The sequence below is a fragment of the Nerophis lumbriciformis genome, linkage group LG06 (assembly GCF_033978685.3).
Source record: "Nerophis lumbriciformis linkage group LG06, RoL_Nlum_v2.1, whole genome shotgun sequence".
Lineage (NCBI taxonomy): Eukaryota > Metazoa > Chordata > Actinopteri > Syngnathiformes > Syngnathidae > Nerophis > Nerophis lumbriciformis.
Window position 1 is genome coordinate 44279369 of NC_084553.2, and position 24396 is coordinate 44303764.

The 24396-nt window shown below is 39.5% G+C and overlaps 1 protein-coding gene across 1 annotated transcript; it reads right to left on the reverse strand.

Moving 5' to 3' along the window:
* Positions 1–1936: 1936 nt before the first annotated feature.
* Positions 1937–23993, reverse strand: sec11a (SEC11 homolog A, signal peptidase complex subunit). Its single transcript, XM_061964408.1, has 6 exons — positions 23818–23993; positions 23327–23436; positions 8409–8558; positions 8206–8325; positions 2325–2382; positions 1937–2252 (listed from the first exon to the last, which is right to left on the reverse strand). The coding sequence occupies exons 1-6, from the start codon at positions 23866–23868 to the stop codon at positions 2202–2204; spliced, it is 540 nt and encodes a 179-aa protein (XP_061820392.1). The 5' UTR covers positions 23869–23993; the 3' UTR covers positions 1937–2201.
* Positions 23994–24396: the final 403 nt, after the last annotated feature.

Below are 24396 nucleotides of genomic sequence, written 5' to 3' on the forward strand. Positions count from 1 at the left end.
TGTTTTTTTAATGGTTCATGTTCTACTAATTAGTGTACTTTTTTCAGTACAAAAGGTTGATTACATCGCCATTTTGCAGGACCGTGTGAGCCATGTTCCACAAACAAAACAGTTCTATTCCAGCAGCAAAGGAGGGCAAATTTGTTTAGTTTGACCAAAAAGACGGGGCTTTACATGGTCGACTACTTCTGTGAAACTAAGAGATAATTTCTATGAAAGGTTGTCTGTTTTTGTGTGTTGTGGTAAGTAGTGGCTTTAATACCACAGTATCAGTGCCAAGTCAATACAGGTAGTATGTGTGCCATACACCCACTTGGTATGCTCAAAAAAACATTTCAAAATCAATATTTTTGTTTAACCCGATTCATAATTTTGGAGAATCGCTTTAATATATATATATATATATATTACATTTTTGGATTCAAAACATAACATTTTACTTGTTCGTTTTTATTAGTATTGTATTTGAAAGTCTTCTCAATTGCTTTGCACATTTCTATCCTAAATATTGCAAAACTAGGGTTGGATTGGAATTGCTCGATTTTCTTTTATTAGATTAACTTTCAGTAATTCTTTTAAATATAATTTTAAAAACCCATTTTTAAAAATGTTTTTTTGTGCTAACACTGTACATAATGAGTCATAAGTGAGAAGGTAAGAGAAGCTTTTGAAACCAGTTTTGAAAAGGTTTTATTTCATATTTTACAAGAATCGTGTTGAATCAATTTCGTATCGAATCTTCACCCCAAGAATCAGCATCGAATCGTGAGATCTCCAAAGATTCCCACCTCTAGCATTTACTATTCACTACCAAACATTGTATTTTGCAATAAACAAATTTAACTAAAACTAAACTCTTGTTCAGTTTTCGATTACTGGGAATAATGCAATAAATTCTACAACAGTGATTCTCAAACTGTACCACTAGTGGTGCACGGACTTTATCTAGTGGTGAAAAAATCACTTGAAGTGTTTTTATGACCTATATTCAAACTGTGTGTAATGTTACAGCGGCCAAAAATATTAAACATACTTGTTAATTAAACCTCTACATTGTTTTTAATGAATACTTACGCGTACTGCTTTGCTATATTTTAGTGTTTGTCTTCATTTTGGTACTTGGAGAGCCAAGTGTTTTCCTAGGTGGTATTTAATTAAAAAAAGTTTGAGAACCTCTGTACTACAAGATTTTCTTGAGAACAGTTATGTTTGTATAACTTATTGAAACAATGTCTCCCTTTAAAGACAAGTAAGAAGTTACTCACCCTCACTATTTTGAATCATGTTTCAATGAAATTGTTTTTTTGGAATAGACTTCATGACATGTGAGCAAACTGTGGAGCTGAATTTCCCTCAGGGATCAATAAAGTACTTTCTATTCTATTCTATACATTTTGTTTCCCAACTACCCCAACAAGGTGGGCACATTGCAATCCAAGTGATGTATTTTATTCACAGAACACTTGTTTAAACCGCATTAAAAGGAAAAACCTTTTACTGTCTTTGAATTGACAGAGGTTTTCTATCAATTTCGGGTCGTTATTTTTAGTCTGAAATAATTTTTATTTCATCAGAAATACACATATGCCCTGCTGTATTAAACATGTATTCACACATTGGAAATGAAAAAATATCTAAACTTCACTGAGAACTGAGGTGATAGAACCCATGAAAACTTCTGTCCTGCTGCCGCTGCAAAAAAATACACAAACCTGGTCGACACAAAGAGCTGAAAATATAAAAAATCTATTTGGCAAATAATTTTGACATGATTTGAGCATTTTAACTGAAGCAAACAAAACAAACTGATATCAATGAAAGTGCTTTTTTTCCCATAAAATCTTACATCAAATTCTAAAAAAATGTGTCGTACAGTATTTTACAGTAATAGCCTTTTGAGTTCATTTTATGCTAAAAAGAAACAGACATGGAAAAAATCCATAAAGGATGGTAACCAGAGCCCATATTTAATAATATTCATATTTCATAAAATACTTTTTTAAAGACAAGGACTGGACAAGAAAAAAACATGGTTTACCTCCACATTAAAAAAATGCTGTTTATGAACACATTTCCCAAAATCTAGCCTTGCTCCCTCACAAAAATATTTGTAAAGCTCCGATTTACCCCCGACCCCACGCCAGTCTAACAAAAATTGGTAGAAAAAGAAAAAGCTGGATGAGTTGGACAGGTTTTCTTGGTCACTCCCGGTGGACCAACACAAAGAGACCCAGCATGAAGAGAACGGCGTACTGCGGAGGGATGACAGTGAACACAACGATTAGAAGACGTTGCACGCATAGAATAAGCCTCGGCAAACCTACTTTGAACTTGGGGTAATCGTTCATGAGGATGGTGACAATTCCGATGTACGGCACAAAACTAGAGGAAAAAAAAAAAAAAAGACAACAGGAGAATTTAGGACACGATTCCAAAAATGGACCCGTGACTTGTACAGTTTACAGTCAAAGAACAAAGGGAGAACACCACATCTTGAATATGTGATGTCAAGGAAATGTCAAGTGTTGGCTTCCCTTGATTTGCCTCTCCATGTGGGCGTTCCACCAAAATCCTACCTTGTTCAATATAATTCAATGAGCAGAAGGATAATAAAACCATAAACCCCAAATCTAGTCAAGTACCCACATTGATGACCTTGAAGTGAAGTGCTTGCCTCTATAGAACATGTAGACTGGTACCTCAACTTACGAGTAACTTCAGATGCGGACGGTTTCTCAGCTATTGTCTATGCTTTAAGTTGCAAGCATACCCTGAGTTACCAGCATTTTCACGGTGGGTTGAAGTAACATTTGTAACAGCCATGGTTGTACGGTATACCGGTACTAATAAAGAACCGTTGTACACGTGAATTAAAAACAATTACAATTCTGTCTTTAAAAAATACTGGTACTTTTTTTTTTTTTCATGAACAAGATGGCGTGCCGTGGTGACATTGTAACATGAGCCGGAGCACATGTGAGTAAACACACACGCAGAGCACTTAGAAGGGGAAACAGTGTAGAGCAGGGGTGTCGAACTCATTTTAGCTCAAAGGCCACATGGAGGAAAATCTATTCACGAGTGGGCCGGACTGGTAAACTTATGGCACGATAACTTAAAAGGGGAACATTATCACCAGACCTATGTAAGCGTCAATATATACCTTGATGTTGCAGAAAAAAGACCATATATTTTTTTAACCGATTTCCGAAATTAAACGCCTTTCTAATATTTGCTCTCGGAGCGATGACGTCACAACGTGACGTCACATCGGGAAGCAATCCGCCATTTTCTCAAACACCGAGTCAAATCAGCTCTGTTATTTTCCGTTTTTTCGACTGTTTTCCGTACCTTGGAGACTTCATGCCTCGTCGGTGTGTTGTCGGAGGGTGTAACAACACGAACAGGGACGGATTCAAGTTGCACCAGTGGCCCAAAGATGCTAAAGTGGTAAGAAATTGGACGTTTGTTCCGCACACTTTACCGACGAAAGCTATGCTACGACAGAGATGGCAAGAATGTGTGGATATCCTGCGACACTCAAAGCAGATGCATTTCCAATGATATCTGCCTGAGTGTGTGAGCAATTCAGGGACAAAGGACCTCGGTAGCACGGCAAGCAATGGCGGCAGTTTCTTCCCGCAGACGAGCGAGCTAAACCCCCTATCTACCCTAGCTTCCCTGGCCTGCTGACATCAACTCCAAAACTGGACAGATCAGCTTTCAGGAAAAGAGCGTGGATGAGGGTATGTCTACAGAATATATTAATTGGTGAAAATTGGGCCGTCTGCACTCTCAAAGTGCATGTTGTTGCCAAATGTATTTCATATGCTGTAAACCTAGTTCATAGTTGTTAGTTTCCTTTAATGCCAAACAAACACATACCAATCGTTGGTTAGAAGGCGATCGCCGAATTCGTCCTCGCTTTCTCCCGTGTCGCTGGCTGTCGTGTCGTTTTCGTCGGTTTCGCTTGCATACGGTTCAAACCGATATGGCTCAATAGCTTCAGTTTCTTCTTCAATTTCGTTTTCGCTACCTGCCTCCACACTACAACCATCCGTTTCAATACATTCGTAATCTGTTGAATCGCTTAAGCCGCTGAAATCCGAGTCTGAATCCGAGCTAATGTCGCTATAGCTTGCTGTTCTTTCCACCATGTTTGTTTGTGTTGGCTTCACTATGTGACGTCACAGGAAAATGGATGGGTGTTTATAACGATGGTTAAAATCAGGCACTTTGAAGCTTTTTTTAGGGATATTGCGTGATGGGTAAAATTTTGAAAAAAACTTAGAAAAATATAATAAGCCACTGGGAACTGATTTTTAATGGTTTTAACCATTCTGAAATTGTGATAATGTTCCCCTTTAAAAATAGAAACAACTTCAGGGTGTTTTTTCTTCGTTTTTCTTTGGCCAAAAATAGAACAAGCACATTGTGAAAATGTACAAATCACAAATAATCTTCTTGACAAAACACTGCACCTTAGTAGAAAATTATGTGGGAAAAAATGGTGCAGTTTATCTACAAAGCCATCAAACGTTAAGACACAGCTTATCTGGGATGGAACACAAAATAAATAAATAAAAACTCTTCCAGGTATCAAATAACTCATTTGCTCATTTAATCCTGTGCTAGCTCAACAACCCATAAGAAACGGAGGTAGAAATTATTCACGAGGGATTAGTTACACTTTGCGCTCACTTTTCTCATTTATGACTGAGATATTTTGGGGCAATAAGGGTGTCAAATAATGTGTGTGAAGCAGAAGACGTAAAAAATGGCAGGTTTTGCGTTTCATTTGGGTCGAGGGGGAGGAGCCGCAGCCACACTTTACTGTGTACCTCTTCTCTAGCTTGGCCCCGGTATAAACTTTTTGCTTGCCTAACCGAATTGCTATTGCAACATCTAGTGGACACATTTAGAAAAGCTGTTCCTTTCACAAAAACATTCCAGTTCAGTTTTATACTTAGCAAACACATCTCGCTGGGCGGGACAAAACCTGTTTGCGGGCCGGATCCCGTACGTTTGGCACCCCTTGCATAGAGACAATAGAGGTAGAGCGGACATATTTTTGTTTAAAAACTAACTGTAAAGTTAAAGCCATTAACACTGAAGTGCCACTCTGCATGCGGTGCTTTAAACACAACTAGCTAGAGGCCGATGTCCCTCCACAGTGTTTAGCTACTTCCAAATCACTAATCATCGCTTCCATGGCGACAAATAAACGGTTTCTTACAAGTATCCTCCCTGTAAGATGAGGAATAGCTAAACATGCTTCACTACACACTGTAGGAGGATATAATAGCTAACCACTAACAGCAAGATAGCGCTCCTGAATGTAAACAAACAAAGAAAAGTATTGACTGTCACGATACCAAGTATTGATTGATTGATTGATTAAGACTTTTATTAGTAGGTTGCATAGTGAAGTACATATTCCGTACAATTAACCACTAAATGGTAACACCCGAATACGTTTTTCAACTTGTTTAAGTCGGGGTCCAAGTACAAGAGCTGTATATAGTCGATACTACAATGATTACATGGATATATTTTATCATCACAAAATCTTTGGTCACTTTTGCTTTTGTTTATAAACTCAGGAAATACATCACTGGACACAGGAGAACTTCAAGTATGACCAATGTATGATCCTGTAACTACTTGGAATTGGATATATCCAAACAACAGATTAATAAGTTATTATTACATTTCGACAGAAGTGCAGCCAGAACCTGTTAAAACAAAGTAACCAGCTATTAACAGTAAAGATTAATATTCCATCCATCCATTTTCTACCGCTTGTCCCTCATAATTTTGACAAAATAATACAATTGGAAATGACTCAAAATGCTACTGCGTACATCAGCAGCCGGGTTACAATCCTTTGTAACCAGTTTGCGTACTTACTACAAAAAGATATGTCTTGTATGTTCACTATGTAATTCAATGCCAGAATTGTTCTTTGATTGCAATAAAAAAATTATGTTTAATGTATCGTAAGATTTTCTGTTAAAATAAAGCAAATAATGACATTTTTAGTGGTGCCCTTTATTTTGAAAAGTTTCAAATTCCATTTTGGTACCATATCGGGGACAACACGAGTAACAATGTTGTGCCGTTTGTGCAATAAAGAGTTAATATATTGCGACATCTTGTTGGTCCTGTTTGGTTTACACAAGAAGCAAACATAAGTTTTGATTCAACAGTTCAGAGACCGACATAATCCTGCCCTCCTACCATCGGAACTAGGAAAGTTAGTGCAAAGAAGAAGTGGAAGACCAAATCAGGCAAACAAACCATTTACATTTTCACCATAGCTTCAGTTTGCATCACATAAGCTGAAGCCAGCATTCATGGCATGCAGCCGCAAATGTACGAACTTGATTCCATAAAAATATTGACAAACTGCAAATGCTGTCTGTTTTTCTTGTGTCTCAATTTGTTCTGTGTAGTCCTGACTTTTGGGTTTTGTTGTTTGTCTATTCATGGTGCAATCATACGTGCGCAATACTTTCTGCTCATTTTTATTTTTTTGTTGCGTTTTACTTTCATAGCTGTATGTCAAAATGGCACGCCTGAAGTGGCAGCTGATTACATCAGCTCTTTATCTTGTATGTCATTTGTGTTCTTTAGTGTTTCCTTCTTGTTTCCATTAGTTGTTTACCTTATTTTTGTGGACATTTTGTATTTGCACAGCAACCACATAATTTCCACATTGGGGATAAGTAAAGTCTATCCTATCCTAACAAACCGGATGGTCAAACATAACCTTTAGTAAACAGACATACATATCGCTTGTTGTCAACTCTAACTTCTCTGGTCCGTCACTCAAATATGTCCATTTGGCACATAAACAGTGATTTCTTAGTTACTACAAATGTGAAAATGCTAAATATTATTACATTAATATATAATACTACTGAAGTTGTTTGTAGTACACGTTTCTGTAATGTTTTTCATACAATAGTTTTATTGTATGCATGTTAAAATTGTGGCATTTTGGGATGGCCAAACACGGATTGAATTGATTTAAATGTATTTTAAAGAGCGGGGCTGCTTTGAGATATGAGTGTTTGGTGTTACGAACTCAGTAGTGGAACAAATCAGGCTCGTAAGTTGAGGTACTACAGTATAAGATGACCCGATTTTTGCAGACATTTTTTGGGGCGGGGTTGGGGGAATCCAAAATATTTTTATTATTGGACATTTTAGACGTTGCTCAACTGGTCATATTCATTAGTAGATTTAATGAGTTCCCTAAGTTGGTGCCTATGATGAACACAACTAAAGACATTTAATGCACATGTGTTAGTTTGGCCCACTTGACATCTAATTCATCTGCATGTGGCGCCTGCACTGAAATGACGGACACCCTTCCACTTGAACACTTTTTTTAATCATCAGAGTTCATCCCTTTTCACGACAAAATCTGGGACACACTGTCACCGTTAAGACTACTTGACTTGAATAAGAACTGCCGTATTTCCTCAAAAAGTGGTCATTCTTCTAATAGACGCCGTGTCCCGGATGCGTCATCCACTTAAGACAAATAAGAACCTCCCTCAAACAGAAGCCTTCTTTTCATATGAGTAATAAGTATTAAACTATAATTACATGACCTCAGGTCATTGACTCTTTTGCACACTCACAAAAGTGTGTAGGCTGATGCACACATCTATTGCTTGACAAAATGAAACCACACACTTTGGTAAATAACCATCCATTTTCTACCGCTTGTCCCTCTTGGGGTGGAGGGGGGGCTGGAGCCTCCCAGCTGCACTCGAGCGAAAGGCAGGGTACACCCAGTACAAGTCGTCACCTGATTGCGTAGCCAACACAGATAGACTCACATTCACACACTTAATGTTCTGTTGATAAACACAATGACAATGTTGCGTATTTCTTACGATAAAACAAACACTCCCATTTATTCGCTTGCACACAAAACGCTGAAGCTGAGGTTTTTGAAAATACACCGCTGGTTTTAAAAGTATATATTTTTATAGATTAAATAATATTTTCTGGTGAAGAAGCCAAAAAACAGAAAAGTATGTTTTGTTTTGTTTTAAATATCCATATTAGTGAAGACATGGCCTAATTAAACACCTCCGACACAATAAGTGGAAATATACTTCTGTATAAAACTATAAACTACGAGTACACAACACCTTTAAATAGTGTCAATAATTATTGTTCACATACCCCCTAGCTCGTCCCACCACGTCCTTTTTCTCCAGCCAGTGTTGTCCTGGATTATATAGACCTCTGTCGTCCACGGCATTATTGTCCCCCTTGGTCAAAAACTTAATGTCGCCATTTTCCCTGGAAAAAAAGCAAATGCATGATTTTGGGGACACAGCATTTCATTACATGAGAGACATCCTTAAATGTAACGCAGTACTGACTTTTCATGAATTTTAAGTACTCTGTGCACTATGGGGATCTCTCTGCCTTCTATCCTGAAGACGACGATCTCTCCAACTCTGATTGGGTCCTCAACCCGGTTGGTCAGAAAGAGGAGGTCTCCTCTGTGGAAAGCTGGTTCCATACTGCCACTGGAATCGACAGGGGAATCAAAGTGTTAGTTTTAAATAATTGTTTGCAGGTAGGAGTTAATACTGTAAATTCCGGGGTATTCAACTACATTGTTTTGGGGGCCACATTTCCAGAAAGCTTAGGACTCTGGGGCCCGGACTTCTCCCTTCACTGTTAGTCTTAGAACCAGTGTCCTCTACAGTAAACATTTGATTTTGGACTATTTATGGTGTTAGAATTAGAGGAGTGTTGTACTGTTTCAAAGGACCTTCTGCAAATGTGCATCTCTCACAAGTTTTTTGTACTGAACTCCCTGAACACCATTTGAACAGCCCAAATGATGAAAAAGAGATGACCTGAAATAAAACCTTGACAAACACCACTAGTATAACTAAAGCAGTTGAATAAATGATTACTGACTGCATCTGAAGTAAAGAAAGTACAGCAACAAATGTGTGCCTTGAAGAATGCCTCAGTTTAGTGATCACACGTTTGGACCCCAGTGTATATTTGCTAGCAAGGTTAAAATGTCAATGCAAGAATCTGTGTTTACAGCTGCCCATCTTCCTCTATACAACAGGATAACTGTAGTGTTTTAGGAATTTGTTGCAAAAATGTTTGTCTCCCAAGTTTTGAACTGAACTCTGTATGATACGGTGGTACGGTGTCATTACCGGGCCTGGGGGCCGCCAGTTGAAGAAACTTGCTGTAAATTCTCTTACAGTTGGCGCTTTTATTTTTTTAACGGAAACTGCAGAGAGGACGGCTGCTAATTGGAAGTTGGTGATAATTGTAGTTGGGCTAATGATGGTTTGTTTATTTTCGTGCTGTGTGACATGACCGTCTAGTTCTGTGTCGCCTTGGAAACACTTGAGACGAAACTATTTGCTTTGCATAACGGACACTTCTTTGCCAAAGAGGTTATGTTTCCGCCAGGGTTTGTCTGTTTGTTAGCAACGTAAGTCAAATAGTTGTGGAAAGATTTTGATTACATTTTTCAGGAAATGTCCCCAAAAACAATTCCTCTTATTGAATGCGATTGCACTTCACTTCCTGCTTACGTCATTACACGCCCCCACCTTGGAGAATTCTGGGAGATGTAGTGTATTTTCAGACACGGACAACGCGAAAGCGCGGGAAAAAAACTACACACCAAGTTTTTGTGTAATACCGCCAGGCGTCCCGTTATTATTGTGAAGACTTTGAAACCGAAATAACGCGGTATCTACAATACTGTTACACACCTATGATATATATATATTAGGGGTGTAACGGTACGTGTATTTGTATTGAACCGTTTCGGTACGGGGGTTTCGTTTCGGTTCGGAGGTGTACCGAACGAGTACACATGCTAGCAGCGACCGGGCTAGGACAACATGGAAAACCAGAGCTGGAAGACCCTCCTGCCTCGTTAAGATCTCCCGTTTGGGAACACTTTGGCTGCGCGATACAACAATGGAGGACGGAGGTTTGCCGACATTGTTCAGCAGCTGCTTCTGACAACACGTCAAACATGTGTTGCACCTTTCCTGCTTCCGGCTCCCAGACCGTAGTCGAGGAGCGCAGGGGAGACACTCCTCCAGGGCCGATGTATTCTCGGGGGCAACACCCTTCACTCTACCCGGCAGTGGGTCTCCACAGCTCCGGACTCCAGGGTAAATGACGAGTCCGGCGATTAGTTGCAAATCGTGGCTTTATTGAGGTCTTGCACACAGCCAATCCAACAAAACACTAGCCACTCCCCGCACTCACGTTACCGCTCCCTCACCTCGCTCGCCCACACACTCACCTCACATGCTGTCACATATTAAAGGGCCACACATACGCTACTCTCATAACACATGCTAACCCATTTGAAGCGTCACCACCGCATTCAAGCAGCCTCTCCTCGGCGAGTCAAGCAGGGCTAAAGCAATAACAAATGTTTTTATAGCAGCAGATATAAGTCCATATTGCATTAAAAACTAGATTTTGACCCACTTCTGTGGTGGAAGAACAATGAGCCCATATATCCTCTTACTGCCAAGTTAGCCAGGCTGGGGGGGGGGAGAAAAGTTAATCTGAGGCTGAGTTGACTTGAAACTGTTTAATGTTGCACTTTTTATATGTAGAAGAAAAGTTTTGTCATTTTATTTAATCTGAGCAACAACTTGAGGCAGTTTAATGTTGATTAACGTGGACCCCGACTTAAACAAGTTGAAAAACTTATTGGGGTGTTAACATTTAGTGGTCAATTGTACGGAATTTGTACTGTACTGTGCAATCTACTAATAAAAGTCTCAAACAATCAATCAAAAAAAGTACTTTATATGTAGAAAGGTTTTGTTAAGAAACCATTATGAGCCTTATCTTATTTACCGTATTTTTCGGACTATAAGTCACAGTTTTTTTCATAGTTTGGCCGGGGGTGCGACTTATACTCAGGAGCGACTTATGTGTGAAATTATTAACACATTACCGTAAAATATCAAATAATATTATTTAGCTCATTCACGTAAGAGACTAAACGTATAAGATTTCATTGGATTTAGCGATTAGGAGTGACAGATTGTTTGGTAAACGTATAGCATGTTCTATATGTTATAGTTATTTGAATGACTCTTACCATAATATGTTACGCTAACATACCAGGCACGTTCTCAGTTGGTTATTTACTGTATGCGTCATATAATGTACACTTATTCAGCCTGTTGTTCACTATTCTTTATTTATTTTAAATTGCCTTTCAAATGTCTATTCTCGGTGTTGGGTTTTATCAAATACATTTCCCCAAAAAATGCGACTTATACTCCAGTGCGACTTATATGTTTTTTTCCTTCTTTATTATGCATTTTCGGCCGGTGCGACTTATACGCCGGAGCGATTTATACTCCAAAAAATACGGTAGTTTTTATTTTATATATGTTGACCACATTAACCCCGGCAATGGACCCTGTGTGTATATGTATGTTATGCCATTGTTTACAAATTTGGTAAATAAATAACCAAAACATTTATATTTTTTTGTTTTCTTACTGTACCGAAAATGAACCGAACCGTGACCTCTAAACCGAGGTACGTACCGAACCGAAATTTTTGTGTACCGTTACACCCCTAATATATATATATATATATATATATATATATGTATACAGTACAGTACAGTACAGTACAGGCCAAAAGTGCAGTGGCCATCATAGCCCTCGCCTCGGACAAACGGAACAAACATTTTTGAAACATTTCATCCAGAAGTAAATTCCACTACTATGGTCAGATAGTAACTTACTAATACACAATCATTCGCTCTAAAACCCCATTTGAAAATTCCAGGAAATATGAAGTTAGAGCTATTTTAGCTCTAACGTCACACCTTAACTACTCACTTAACTCCTTAAGTGATTTTCTTTGGATTAAATAACAAATCCATGTTCATTTTATTTCATTCATTTATGACAAATACTAAGGGAGCTGTGATGTTTTGAAGATCACCTTCCAAAATGCAGGTCATACGTTTCTTTGTCTTTAAAGGGGTCATATTAATGATTTTTTTTCTACATTTAAAACAGTTCCTTATGGTCTACATAACAAGTACCGTATTTTCCGCACCATAAGGCGCCCTGGGTTAAAAGCCGCGCCTTCAATGAACGGCATATTTCAAAACTTTGTCCACCTATAAGCCGCCCGGTGTTGTAAGCCGCATCTAACTGCGCTAAAGGAATGTCAAAAAAACAGTCAGATAGGTCAGTCAAACTTTAATAATATATTAAAAACCAGCGTTCTAACAACTCTGTTCACTCCCAAAATGTACGCAAATGTGCAATCACAAACATACGTATATCAACATGGACAGAGCTGCGTGAAAAAAGCCACCCGGCCTCTTCGCGTAAACTTAAACTTACCTTAACCACTCGCTCATCTTTTCTTCATCCATCCCTTCGAGTTAGCTTTTATGATGACGCCGGCTGGAAAGGTCTCTTTTGGCAAGGTCTTCCTTTTGAATATCACCATGGGTGGAAGTTTCTGGCCATTAGCATGGCAAGCTAGAACCACAGTGAAGGATGACTTCTCATTCCCTGTGGTGCGAATATTCACCGTTCGTGCTCCCGTTGAATCCACAGTGCGGTTCACAGGAATATCAGTTGCTGTGAAATAGTAATCCGTGTGCGGATGGAGAGATTGCGTCTTTTCATGAACCGGATCCCTGACGCTTAGTAGGAGCCATTTTGTGGTCTTTACAGATGTAAACACACAAAGGAAATGAAACGTACGGTATATCCGCGCGCTTTTTCTTCTTCTACGCGGGCGGGTGGTTGCTTACAGTAGAAGAAGAAGCGCTTCCTGTTCTATGGGGGCGGGTGCTTACCTTGGCGGTTGCTTGCGTAGAAGAAGAAGCGCTTCCTGTTCTACCGGGAAAAAAGATGGCGGCTGTTTACCGAAGTTGCGAGATCGAAACTTTATGAAAATGAATCGTAATATTAATCCATATATAAAGCGCACCGGGTTAAAAGCCGCACTGTCAGCTTTTGAGTAAATTTGTGGTTTTTAGGTGCGGCTAATAGTGCGGAAAATACGGTAATGGTAATTCTATGGTCAAAATTTTGCAATATTATGTTTTACAGACCGTTTACAAACTGCTTTCTGACCATCTCCAGGCATGTGATTTGAACTTAATGAAAATGACTGAAAATAAGCCGGGGATCTGGGGGCCGCAGGTCCAGCCAGGTGGGCCTTTGCTTTGATGTCTCTGACATGAGCCTTCCTGGCAATTTTTTGAGCAGCTTGCATTTTCCTTTTTGTTTCTGCTTTAATGGATTCCGCCTTGGATTTTATAGCCCATTTCTGTCTCTTCGATTCCCTCTCCACTTCTTACTGCTTCAAATGCAAAAATCATAAAGAGTACAAAAAATGTTTATTCTATTAGCTAACTTCCTTTATCTGAATAGCCATTTGCGATTTATAGCATGAATAACAAATATCTTGCAGTCATGTTTTTTGTTTTAAAATGATTCAACTATTCAATGTCAAAATATAAACAGTAGAAATAATGTCAGCTACTGTCTTTTTCTAAAACACCAAGGAAAATGAAATTTTGAATTTAGACAGCCTATACTGTAGCAAAAGTCATCACATGTCTGCCATAATCAGTGTTGGGTTAGTTACTGAAAAACAGTAACTAGTTACAGTTACTAGTTACTTTATTTCAAAAGTAACTCAGTTACTAACTCAGTTACTTACACCAAAAAGTAATGCGTTACTGTGAAAAGTAACTATTTAGTTACTTCTTCTACTTTTTTTTTTTAAAGCTCCCATTAATGCCCTTTTAGCCTTCATTTTAGTACTGTTATTGCACTGGAGAATAATACAATCTGTTGATCAACTTGACATACATTTGCATCACTGAACTCTGCTAAGCAATGTGCTCTACATACAACACACAAAGACAAAGATATGTTTCAAAGGGCCAATTTATTTCAGGCCAGAACAAATTGACTAAACTATTTTAAATAGCTGCAACATAACATACATAAGTAACAAACAGCATAATAACACTAACACTAACACTAACCACGTTAAACCCAGATTCCGAACTAATAAAGGTCTTAACTCATTCTCTTTCTATGCCACTTCAATATGGAATGCACTCCCAACAGGTGTAAAAGAAAGGGCATCTCTATCCTCCTTCAAAACCGCACTAAAAGAACATCTCCAGGCAACTACAACCCTAAACTAACACCCTCCCTTCCACATAATACCTCTTCGGATTGTAAATAATCAAATGTAGACACTTTTTCTTATACTTTCTGATCTCTCTCTCTGTGTCCACTACTTGCTGTACACATCCTACCAAGTCAGTCCTACACTGTTTCAATGTCCATTTCTCTGATGATGCAATTGATGACTGAAGTGTTGATACCAACCAAACCTAACCCCCCCCCCCCCTCCATATCCCACACCCCGGATTGTAAATAATGTCAATAATTCAATGTATATACCCTGATGATTATCTTGTGTGATGACTGTATTATGATGTTAGCATATATTTGATAGTATATATCTGTATCTGGACCCCGACTTAAACAAGTTAAAAAACTTATTTGGGTGTTACCATTTAGTGGTCAATTGTACGGAATATGTACTGTACTGTGCAATCTACTAATAAAAGTTTCAATCAATCAATCAATCAATCAACAACATAGCTGTAAAGCTGGCTTCACCTAAGGAAGGCACACGTGACATACACAGAGCCTAACCAGGCAGATTTGAATTGTTGTTTTGGGCAGTAGACGGGATCTTTGATCCAAGACACAACTTACATTTAACTAAAATGTTCTTTTCTTTGTGCTCGACAAAAGAAAAGAAGTGAGAATATCTCATACTTGCCAACCCTCCCGAATTTCACTGCCTCTCCCTGGGACAACCATTCTCCAAATTTCTGCCGATTTCCAGCCGGACTTAAGGCACGCCCCCTCCCGGTCTGTGCGGATCTGAGTGGGGACAGCCTGTCGTCACGTCCGCTTGGCCAACCAAAAAGTAACCACAGAACACTATACCGTATAGGCGTATAGTGTTCTGTGGTTACTTTTTTGTTGGCCAACGGTTGTATTGCGCACCCCCCTCCCCTCCCCTCCCCTCCCCTCCCCTTCCCTCCCCTTCCCTTCCCACACTCAGACACAGTCACACGCACACAGAGAGAGCGCAGAGGAAGAATCAGAAGCACGTCTCTGCTTCGCTGGAATAAAACACACTCAGATCCTCAGTTTCTAGCCGATACTACATAAAAAGTAACGTAAAATAACGCAGTAACGCATCATGTAGTAACGGTAACTGAGTTATTGAATATAAAAAAATAACGCGTTAGATTACTAGTTACCGCCGAAACTAACGGCGTTACAGTAACGCGTTACTTTGTAACGCGTTAGTCCCAACACTGGCCATAATCATGTGTGTTCTTAAATGTGTATTCCAGGCCTTCCATGTCGAGAGCAGTTTTGATTTGGGCTTACATGGTAAACAACTAAAAATGAATGTGTTGGGCACTGTTTTATCCAGACGCATATATTTGTCCAAATGTAGTCAAGTAGACGCACTGTGGGTTTCCTGGAAGTCTACATCGCTAAAAGAAAAATCTAAGGAAGAGAATCCCTCTACCAGCTTCCACTAGTTGTTTTTATATATATATATATATATATATATATATATATATATATATAAATCGCCCGCTTGAATTCTCTTTCTCTCTCATCGTCATTTGGGATGTGAGTGTCTGTTGTGATTTCCCTTCCTGGTTCCATGACCCGCCCTATCTTTCTTCTGATTGGCCTGCCCGTAATGTTTTGCCTTAATCTTAACCAATCGTGACTCATCATAGTAAACCAACCAATCATTGATTTTTTTTATACGTAAACCAACCAATCGACATTGATGTTTCCCGTATATTTTGACCCCTGCCTCTGGAGCTGCTTCGCTACGTAGCTTTGATTTTTAAATTAATCATTTTTAATGGAAAACTGTAGTTTTTACCACTGGATTATCAAAAAACTTAGTTTTTGGCAGGTATGACAAAGAGACTGATCAAGATTTGAACACACATTGTAGGTCGGAAAAAACTAAATAAAACGGAAAATATTTTTTTATATTTTTACAGATATAAAAAAGACGGATTTCCAACTATAGACATTACATTACATGCCTACGTCTCTTCAGACTGCGCCGTTTTGTGGGCCGGTCTTATATACATTCCTCCACTTCAACAGCCTTTTTTCCACAGCATCTTTGTTGTAGTTTTTAGCACTTCTATAAGCGAGTCTCCCAACAGATATAAGTTCGAACTATACGCTATTTAGTATTAGAAATGGCAACAGCGGCGAATGCATGTCCATGCACGACCCAGTCTGCCCCACAACATGACAATAGCGAAAAAGAAGGCGCTTATTGACTACAACGCAGACTACAATGGTGGACGCGCTGACAGCTTAATTTATGATCGCTGCCTTTGGTAAAAGCTTAACTCTTAGATTTTGCTCACATTTACTTTCTTTTATTTAGACTTGCTGATTCGGTGCTTAACCATACACTCGCAGCCAAAATGTGTTTTTAGAACACCAAAACAAGTAAAAATACAAATAATCTCAAGATAATACTTAAATGGGAAATACTTAACATTAAAAGTACCGTATATCAAACAAACCTTTAACGAAGCGATCACTGGAAACTTGTGCGTTCTTCGACCCGATATGCTCTATTGGCACTATTGTCGTCATTTTTCGTAAAAATCTTGCACTATTTCGCCCTTCTTGATTACCTCTCAAGGAACTCGGAAAAAACGTATATCCTTTTCTCAATTTAGGGTATTTTTTCTTCCAGAGAGACAAAATTCCGTTCAGATCACTAGGACATCAGACGCTTGCAGGTCTACAACTACAAGAGTCTCACATATTTAATAAGCGGAACATGACGTCAAGTGGATACAACCTATTGGAGACTTTGTGGTGGATTGAAAACAGAAGTTAATTGGAAAATTTATAGCATAAGAATTTTGTTCATATAATTCTAAACTTTATACCACGTAACACAGTATGGCTGGTGAAGACACATTGAATGTGTCATTTGCATGTTCAAAACTTCCCATAACCTCAATCTAAATGTATGACTCTTGCAGACCCAGACATGTTAATGTAGCATTGTTTTCTATTAAAAAAAAACGTAAAACAAGTACCGTATTCTCAAACTGTGGTACACAGGCTCTATCTAGTGGCATGCTGAAAGAATCACTTAGTTACATATTCAAACACAGTGTTGCTGTTCAAATTATGTGTAATTGTGGCCAAAAACAATAAATATACTTATTAAATAATAAATAATAATAATAATAATTAATGTTAGCCATTATGGTGATACTTTGAAAGCAAAGTGTTTTCTGAGGTGGTACTTGGTGAAAAAAGTTTGACAAGCACTGCCTTGAAAGGTTCTTTACAGCAGTGTTTTTCAACCTTTTCTGAGCCGAGGCACATTTTTTTCATTGAAAAAATCCCGAGGCACACCACCAGCAGAAAACATTAAAAAATGAAACTCAGCAGCCGATATTGACAGTAAAAAGTCATTCTCGCAATTGTTGGGTATGAATTCAAACCACGACCAAGCATGCATCACTATAGCTCTTGTCTCAAAGTAGGTGTACTGTCACGACCTGTCACATCACACCGTGACTTATCTTTGAGGTTTTTGGTGTTCTCTTGTCTGTATAGTGTTTTAGTTCTTGTCTTGCACGCCTATTTTGGTGTTGATTGTCATGTTATGTACAGACGCACTTTGTGGACGCCGTCTGCTCCACACACTGTAAGTCTTTGCTGTCGTCCAGCATTCTGTTTTTGTTTACTTTGCAGCCAGTTCAGTTTTAGTTTAGTTTTGCAACGCCATCCCTAAGTTTCAATGCCTTTTGTTTATTTTTGGTTTAAGCATTATATACTGTATTTTTCGGAGTATAATTCGCTCCGGAGTATAAGTGGCACCGGCCGAAAATGCATAATAAAGAAGGAAAAAACCATATATAAGTCGCACTGGAGTATAAGTCGCATTTTTTGGGGAAATGTATTTGATAAAACCCAACACCAAGAATAGACATTTGAAAGGCAATTTAAAATAAAGAATAGTGAACAACAGGCTGAATAAGTGTACGTTATATGATGCATAAATAACCAACTGAGAACGTGCCTGGTATGTTAATGTAACATATTATGGTAAGAGTCATTCAAATAACTATAACATATAGAACATGCTATACGTTTACCAAACAATCTGTCACTCCTAATCGCTAAATCCCATGAAATCTTATACGTCTAGTCTCTTACGTGAAAGAGCTAAATAATATTATTTGATATTTTACGGTAATGTGTTAATAATTTCACACATAAGTCGCTCCTGAGTATAAGTCGCACCCCTGGCCAAACTATGAAAAAAACTGCGACTTATAGTCTGAAAAATACGGTACCTTTTTACCTGCACGCTGCCTCCCACTGTCTGCATATTGCGATCACGACAACAAACCATGTTCCCGACATCTACAAAGCAATTAGCTACCTTCTGCCACCTACTGATATGAAGAGGTAATACACGGTCACTCTCCCAAGCTCTAACCAGCACAGACACTCAACAACGGCACATTTGCGGATTATAATTATAAAAAATATTTTTTAACCCATACATCCATACATCCATTTTCTACCGCTTGTCCCGTTCGGGGTTGCGGGGCTGCTGGAGCCTATCTCAGCTACAATCGAGCGGAAAGCGGGGTACACCCTGGACAAGTCGCCACCTCATCGCAGGGCCAACACAGGTAGGCAGACAACATTCACACTCACATTCACACACTAGGTCAGACCTGGGCATTCTGCGGCCCGTGGGCCACATCCGGCCCTTTGTGCGTCCCTGTCCGGCCCGCGTGAGCCCAATCATAAATTACAAAATACATTTTAAAAAGTGTCTATGTCGAGTGTGCAATACAATGGTGCTGCTTTTGTTTTGAAAAGCGTTATTTGTATTACTTCCGTGTGGACGTATGCGCATGTGTGATTGTGAGTGAATGTGAACAGCTGCAATCACAAATTACAACTGTGCTGCTTTTATTTTGAAAAGTGTTATTTATGGACGTATGTCCGGGTGTAACCTGTGAGTGAAGGTGCACAGCAACAAGTGATGCACGGTTTACACCCGAGACGCTAAAAAGAGAAAAGTTTATGACGAATGGCGTGTTTCCAACAAGACATGGACTGCCAAGCAATGTTCCCTCTAAGGTGCGCACCTGCGCAATTGCGCACTGCTCAAGCGTCCTCTGCGCACAGCAAATATATGCCACGCACCAAATCAAATCCCATCTGAATTCTAAACAAAATAAACACATAATTTATTCTGTGTAATTTTGCAATGCAACTCTGAGTGACAGTGACAACAAGCGGCCCTAACGGTGTTCGTCAACACCGTTCAATTATTGTAATGTCTATCGAGATGCTTTGAGGACAGGAATTATATCGATCACTTTATAGAGCAAAACTGTTTATATTCGGCCATAACCACGCCAAAAACATGAGTAAAAAAACTTCTCGAAAAACTAGTCATTTTCTGCCGTACAAACCAGGCCAAAACCAACTTGTCATCTGTCACCAACACGCATACCACTAAGCCACTGGTGCGTTTATGGCCACACAAAAAGTCGGACAACTCAAACACCACACAAAGTTACACTATGACTCCCAGTGTTTCCCACAGGACAGGAATCTATTTGTGGTGGTGTGGTCTGGGGGTGGGGGGTGGCGGCGGCAGCGGCGATGACCAAGAAGAACACGGAGTTGGAATATATTTACAACACTTTATGTACATATTTATATACAGATTTGAACAATTAGTTATTCACTGAAATATATTTATTAATTGTGGTTCTTACAAAAAATATATCTTATAAAATAGAAAAGCTAAAATGTCTCTTAAAGCTCTGCCCCTTTAATTAGTGCATACTAAATAATTTAACTTTAGCCTACTACTACAACCATATTGTTTACCAGCAACATAAAGTGAAACAGAGGCAGAGGTGTCCTGCCAGTCAGTCAACCTCCTCCTCCTCCTCCTCCTGCTGATGCTGAACAGGTCGCACTGGAGCTAGTCTCGCTCGCCAGACCCTCCTCCAGAGAAGAGGGAGACACTGGAGCTTACCGTGCTGGGTGTTATACAGCCATGACTTAAATTGTGGCATTTTTAGCCATTCTGGATCGAACCCAGTCGCTCTATGTTTTGTCGTGGTCCTCTCTATAAGGCACATAAGAATATAAAATAGGACCCTTTTCATGAGAAAAGTGCATTTCTGATCTGATCCTGCTTTATTTTTCAGTGTTTGCTGAGTCTCACCTGTTCCCTCCGGCCTAGCTGGCTCTACATGCTGCCTGTCTTCCTCCTCTCCTACATCTCCCTGCGTACTTACTATCCCTTCCTCCTCACCCTCTCTTACTGCCTCAGCTGCGCCAGCTGTTACAGTTGCGGCACTAGTTGAAGCCTGGAAGTATTGGAAGCAAATTAATTTTCACACTGATGGACGTTTGTTCACTTTCCTTATGAGATTTCTAAGTGTCTACACCGTTTTGATAATACCTCCTGTGGTCCGGACTGTTGGCCTACCTCCTCTCCAAGTCGAGCCCTTTTCGGCTGTTGAAAATATTTTTCTATACTCATCTGTGTGAAGGAGTGAACATCCAACATTAGAATTTATTACTAACGAGCAGAACCGCTCTCTGTACAGTGCCGTCTAACCTTAAGCGGCAGCAGCTCAACACATGCAGGGTTCAACGTTAAGCTTTTTTTCTACTTGCCCGACTTCTCAAATCTACTTGCCCCAATATTTTTACTTGTCCTGCCTAGGTTTTTTTCTGGCTGTGTAGTGCTCGTGGCTTATATCTTACTAAAATCCTTCCCGTTGACTATTTACAACACTAGAAAGTAATTATTATTATTATCTATAATTACATTTTAATGGCATTGCATACATGTAAAATTAAATGCTATTTCACATTATTTGACCAGTAGCAGTTACACCCATCTGAACAGGTCAGCCACCTGTTTAAAGCCCGATCACAGTTGAAATCTTGAAATGAAGCGCCTTTAATGGCCAAAGCATTAACCTGGACAACATTTTAACAGCTGGTTGGCTCAGATTTTATTCTTTTCATTGCATTCACATGCTGCAGTGGACAGTGGACAATTATCTTCAGTATTAATGCAGTATCTGAAGCACTGTCTCCACGTGTGTTTATTGACAACAGGGTTATAACCTGGACACGTGACTGTTAATGCGTGCGTCTGCCTGGCCCCTGAGTCAAACAGCGGTGAGCGTCAGGCTGCTCACCGTCAGTGAAACGCTCGGTGAAATTGCGGATTAACGTTAAATATATGACGAGCCGCGAGCGATGCAGCTATAACCTATCTACCTATAACCTATATTACCCGCGTATTTTGATCTGGTCGGTCCGTTCTTCTTTTACTCAGTCATCGTCTTCTTCTTCTTCTTCTTGCCCACCAGGTGAATTAAGTGTTATTGGCGGAGTTACAATGCATAGTAGGCTACCGCCACCTACTGCACCGGAGTTGTAACTACAAGGTACATTCACAGACATAGTCCCATTGCTTTTATGAGCGGTCGAGCAAGTCAAAAGCCGAAAAATCCATTTGTGGGGGACGTAATTCTTTCGTGGCGGGCCGCCACAAATAAATGAATGTATGGGAAACACTGACTCCTCAGTCATACGTGTGCTTATTCTACTGTCATTTATTATCAATGTTAATTTATTGATATTAATCATGGAATGCTGTTACTAGAGAAAGTTACAGGAATGCACACTATGCTTACATTTCATTGTGCAACATGAGGATGTTTAAAGGGGAACATTATCACCAGACCTATGTAAGTGTCAATATATACCTTGATGTTGCAGAAAAAAGACCATATATTTTTTTAACCGATTTCCGAACTCTAAATGGGTGAATTTTGGCGAATTAAACGCCTTTCTTGTATTCGCTCTCGGCGATGACGTCACAACGTGACGTCACATCGGGAAGCAATCCGCCATTTTCTCAAACACCGAGTCAAATCAGCTCTGTGATTTTCCGTTTTTTTCGACTGTTTTCCGTAACTTGGAGACATCATGCCTCGTCGGTGTGTTGTCGGAGGGTGTAACAACACGAACAGGGACGGATTCAAGTTGCACCAGTGGCCCAAAGATGCGAAAGTGGCAAGAAATTGGACATTTGTTCCGCACACTTTACCGACGAAAGCTATGCTACGACAGAGATGCCAAGAATGTGTGGATATCCTGCGACACTCAAAGCAGATGCATTTCCAACGATAAAGTCAAAGAAATCTGCCGCCAGAACAAACACATACCAATCGTTGGTTAGAAGGCGATCGCCGAATTCGTCCTCGCTTTCTCCCGTGTCGCTGGCTGTCGTGTCGTTTTCGTCTGCATACGGTTCAAACCGATTTGGCTCAATAGCTTCAGTTTCTTCTTCAATTTCGTTTTCGCTACCTGCCTCCACACTACAACCATCCGTTTCAATACATGCGTAATCTGTTGAATCGCTTAAGCCGCTGAAATCCGAGTCTGAATCCGAGCTATTGTCGCTATAGCTTGCTGTTCAATGCGCCATGTTTGTTTGTGTTGGCATCACTATGTGACGTCACAGGAAAATGGACGGGTGTATATAACGATGGTTAAAATCAGGCACTTTGAAGCTTTTTTTAGGGATATTGCGTGATGGGTAAAATTTTGAAAAAAACTTCGAAAAATAAAATAAGCCGCTGGGAACTGATTTTTAATGGTTTTAACCCTTCTGAAATTGTGATAATGTTCCCCGTTAAGGGGAACTAAATGTGATCTCTGAAAGGGGTACAAATGATTTCCAAAGCAGTGCTTTTGGTATAAAGTTAAGTTAGGTTAAATGAAAGTATTATTATTATTACTATTATTATTATTATTATTATTATTATTTATCTTACGGTATATATCAAAAATAATATTGACCAAAATTTAATTGAAATATTGTCGATGTGGCCCTCCAGCAGTGCTCGGGTTGCTCATGCGGCCCCCGGTAAAAAATTAATTGCCCACTCCTGCACTAGGGCCAATTTAGTGTTGCCAACCTATCCCCAGGTGCATTTTTTGGAGTTTTTTTTTTTTAACCCAATTAGGTGAAATTACACAATCTCCCACGACACACTAGACTGTATTTCACGGTACACTAGTGTACATTGTGTCAAGTTTGCAGAACTCACCTGAGTACGACAACAATAGGACTCTCACTGCCGGTGACAACCATGAGTCCTTTCCATATCATCAAAGCAGAGGAAACTATCATACCAAAGTTGAGCACTTGGTAATAGAGCTGCAATAAAGATAGAAGCAACATATATGTTAGTATCCAACTGGTTACTGATAAGTGGTGTTTAAAACAGCTGAGCATGGTATATAAGATATATAGTCCTAAGTGGGCTGAACTTTAGCTGAGAAATAGCTAGCTAGCTGTTGCCCAAACCTGCTTTTCAAGCTTAAATTGACTTGCCCGACCAAGCAGCTATTGCATGTTGAACAGTTGCAGACGTGCAGCTTCAAATGTGGCAAACAAGTGACAAAAAGAGCGCCGACGTGAGTGTAGTTTGTTTTATAAAAAGGCGCTCGAAGGCTAGTGACCGTTAGCTAAGAAGGTGGTCTCTTCCCATACAATAGTCATCACAACCATGGCAGTAAGTGACGAGTTTGTACCAACCTGCCGCTTGTTCATGCGACGGACATCGTCGAGAAAATCAAACGATAACATTGCGGTAAATAATAAAGGGTTCTCTTTTTAATAAAGACCGAATTTACATGAAAACGTGTTTGTGCGGCGAGCATATGGATGCAACGTCAAGCAGGAGACGCGCACATCCTCGATTTCCGGGTCTGCTCGACCGGAAGTCCCGCCTACTTTCACGCGCTGTGTTGAGTTGTCACTTTACGATACGAGAGAATGTTCCCATACGTCAAAAATAATGATTTGGTGCTTTTTTGTGTCCGAGAAATCGTACATTTATTTTTATAAATACTTATTGGTGGATTCGTCTACAAGTAGATAGATTATAGCACTTCCAAGTTAACGCCCTTTTAAACAAAAGTCTACTTGCATGGGTTGCTTTCAATATTTACTAGCTGATTTTTTTAACGGCCTGTTAAAGTACTATTATAAAAAAAAACACATCAAAAAGTGGAATAAAATAGCAAACAGCTGAAATGTAACGAGAAAAAGTTGCAATGTTGACTCTAATATCACAAAGGTGTATTATATGCATACTTGCCAACCCTCCCGAAT

Coding starts and splice junctions, on each gene's coding strand:
- sec11a (XM_061964408.1), bottom strand. CDS start 23,868: ATGTTATCGTTTGATTTTCTCGACGATGTCCGTCGCATGAACAAGCGG. Junction 23,437..23,817: donor GTCGCATGAACAAGCGGCAG/GTTGGTACAAAC, acceptor TCTTTATTGCAG/CTCTATTACCAAGTGCTCAA. Junction 8,559..23,326: donor CCTATTGTTGTCGTACTCAG/GTGAGTTCTGCA, acceptor TGTCGATTCCAG/TGGCAGTATGGAACCAGCTT.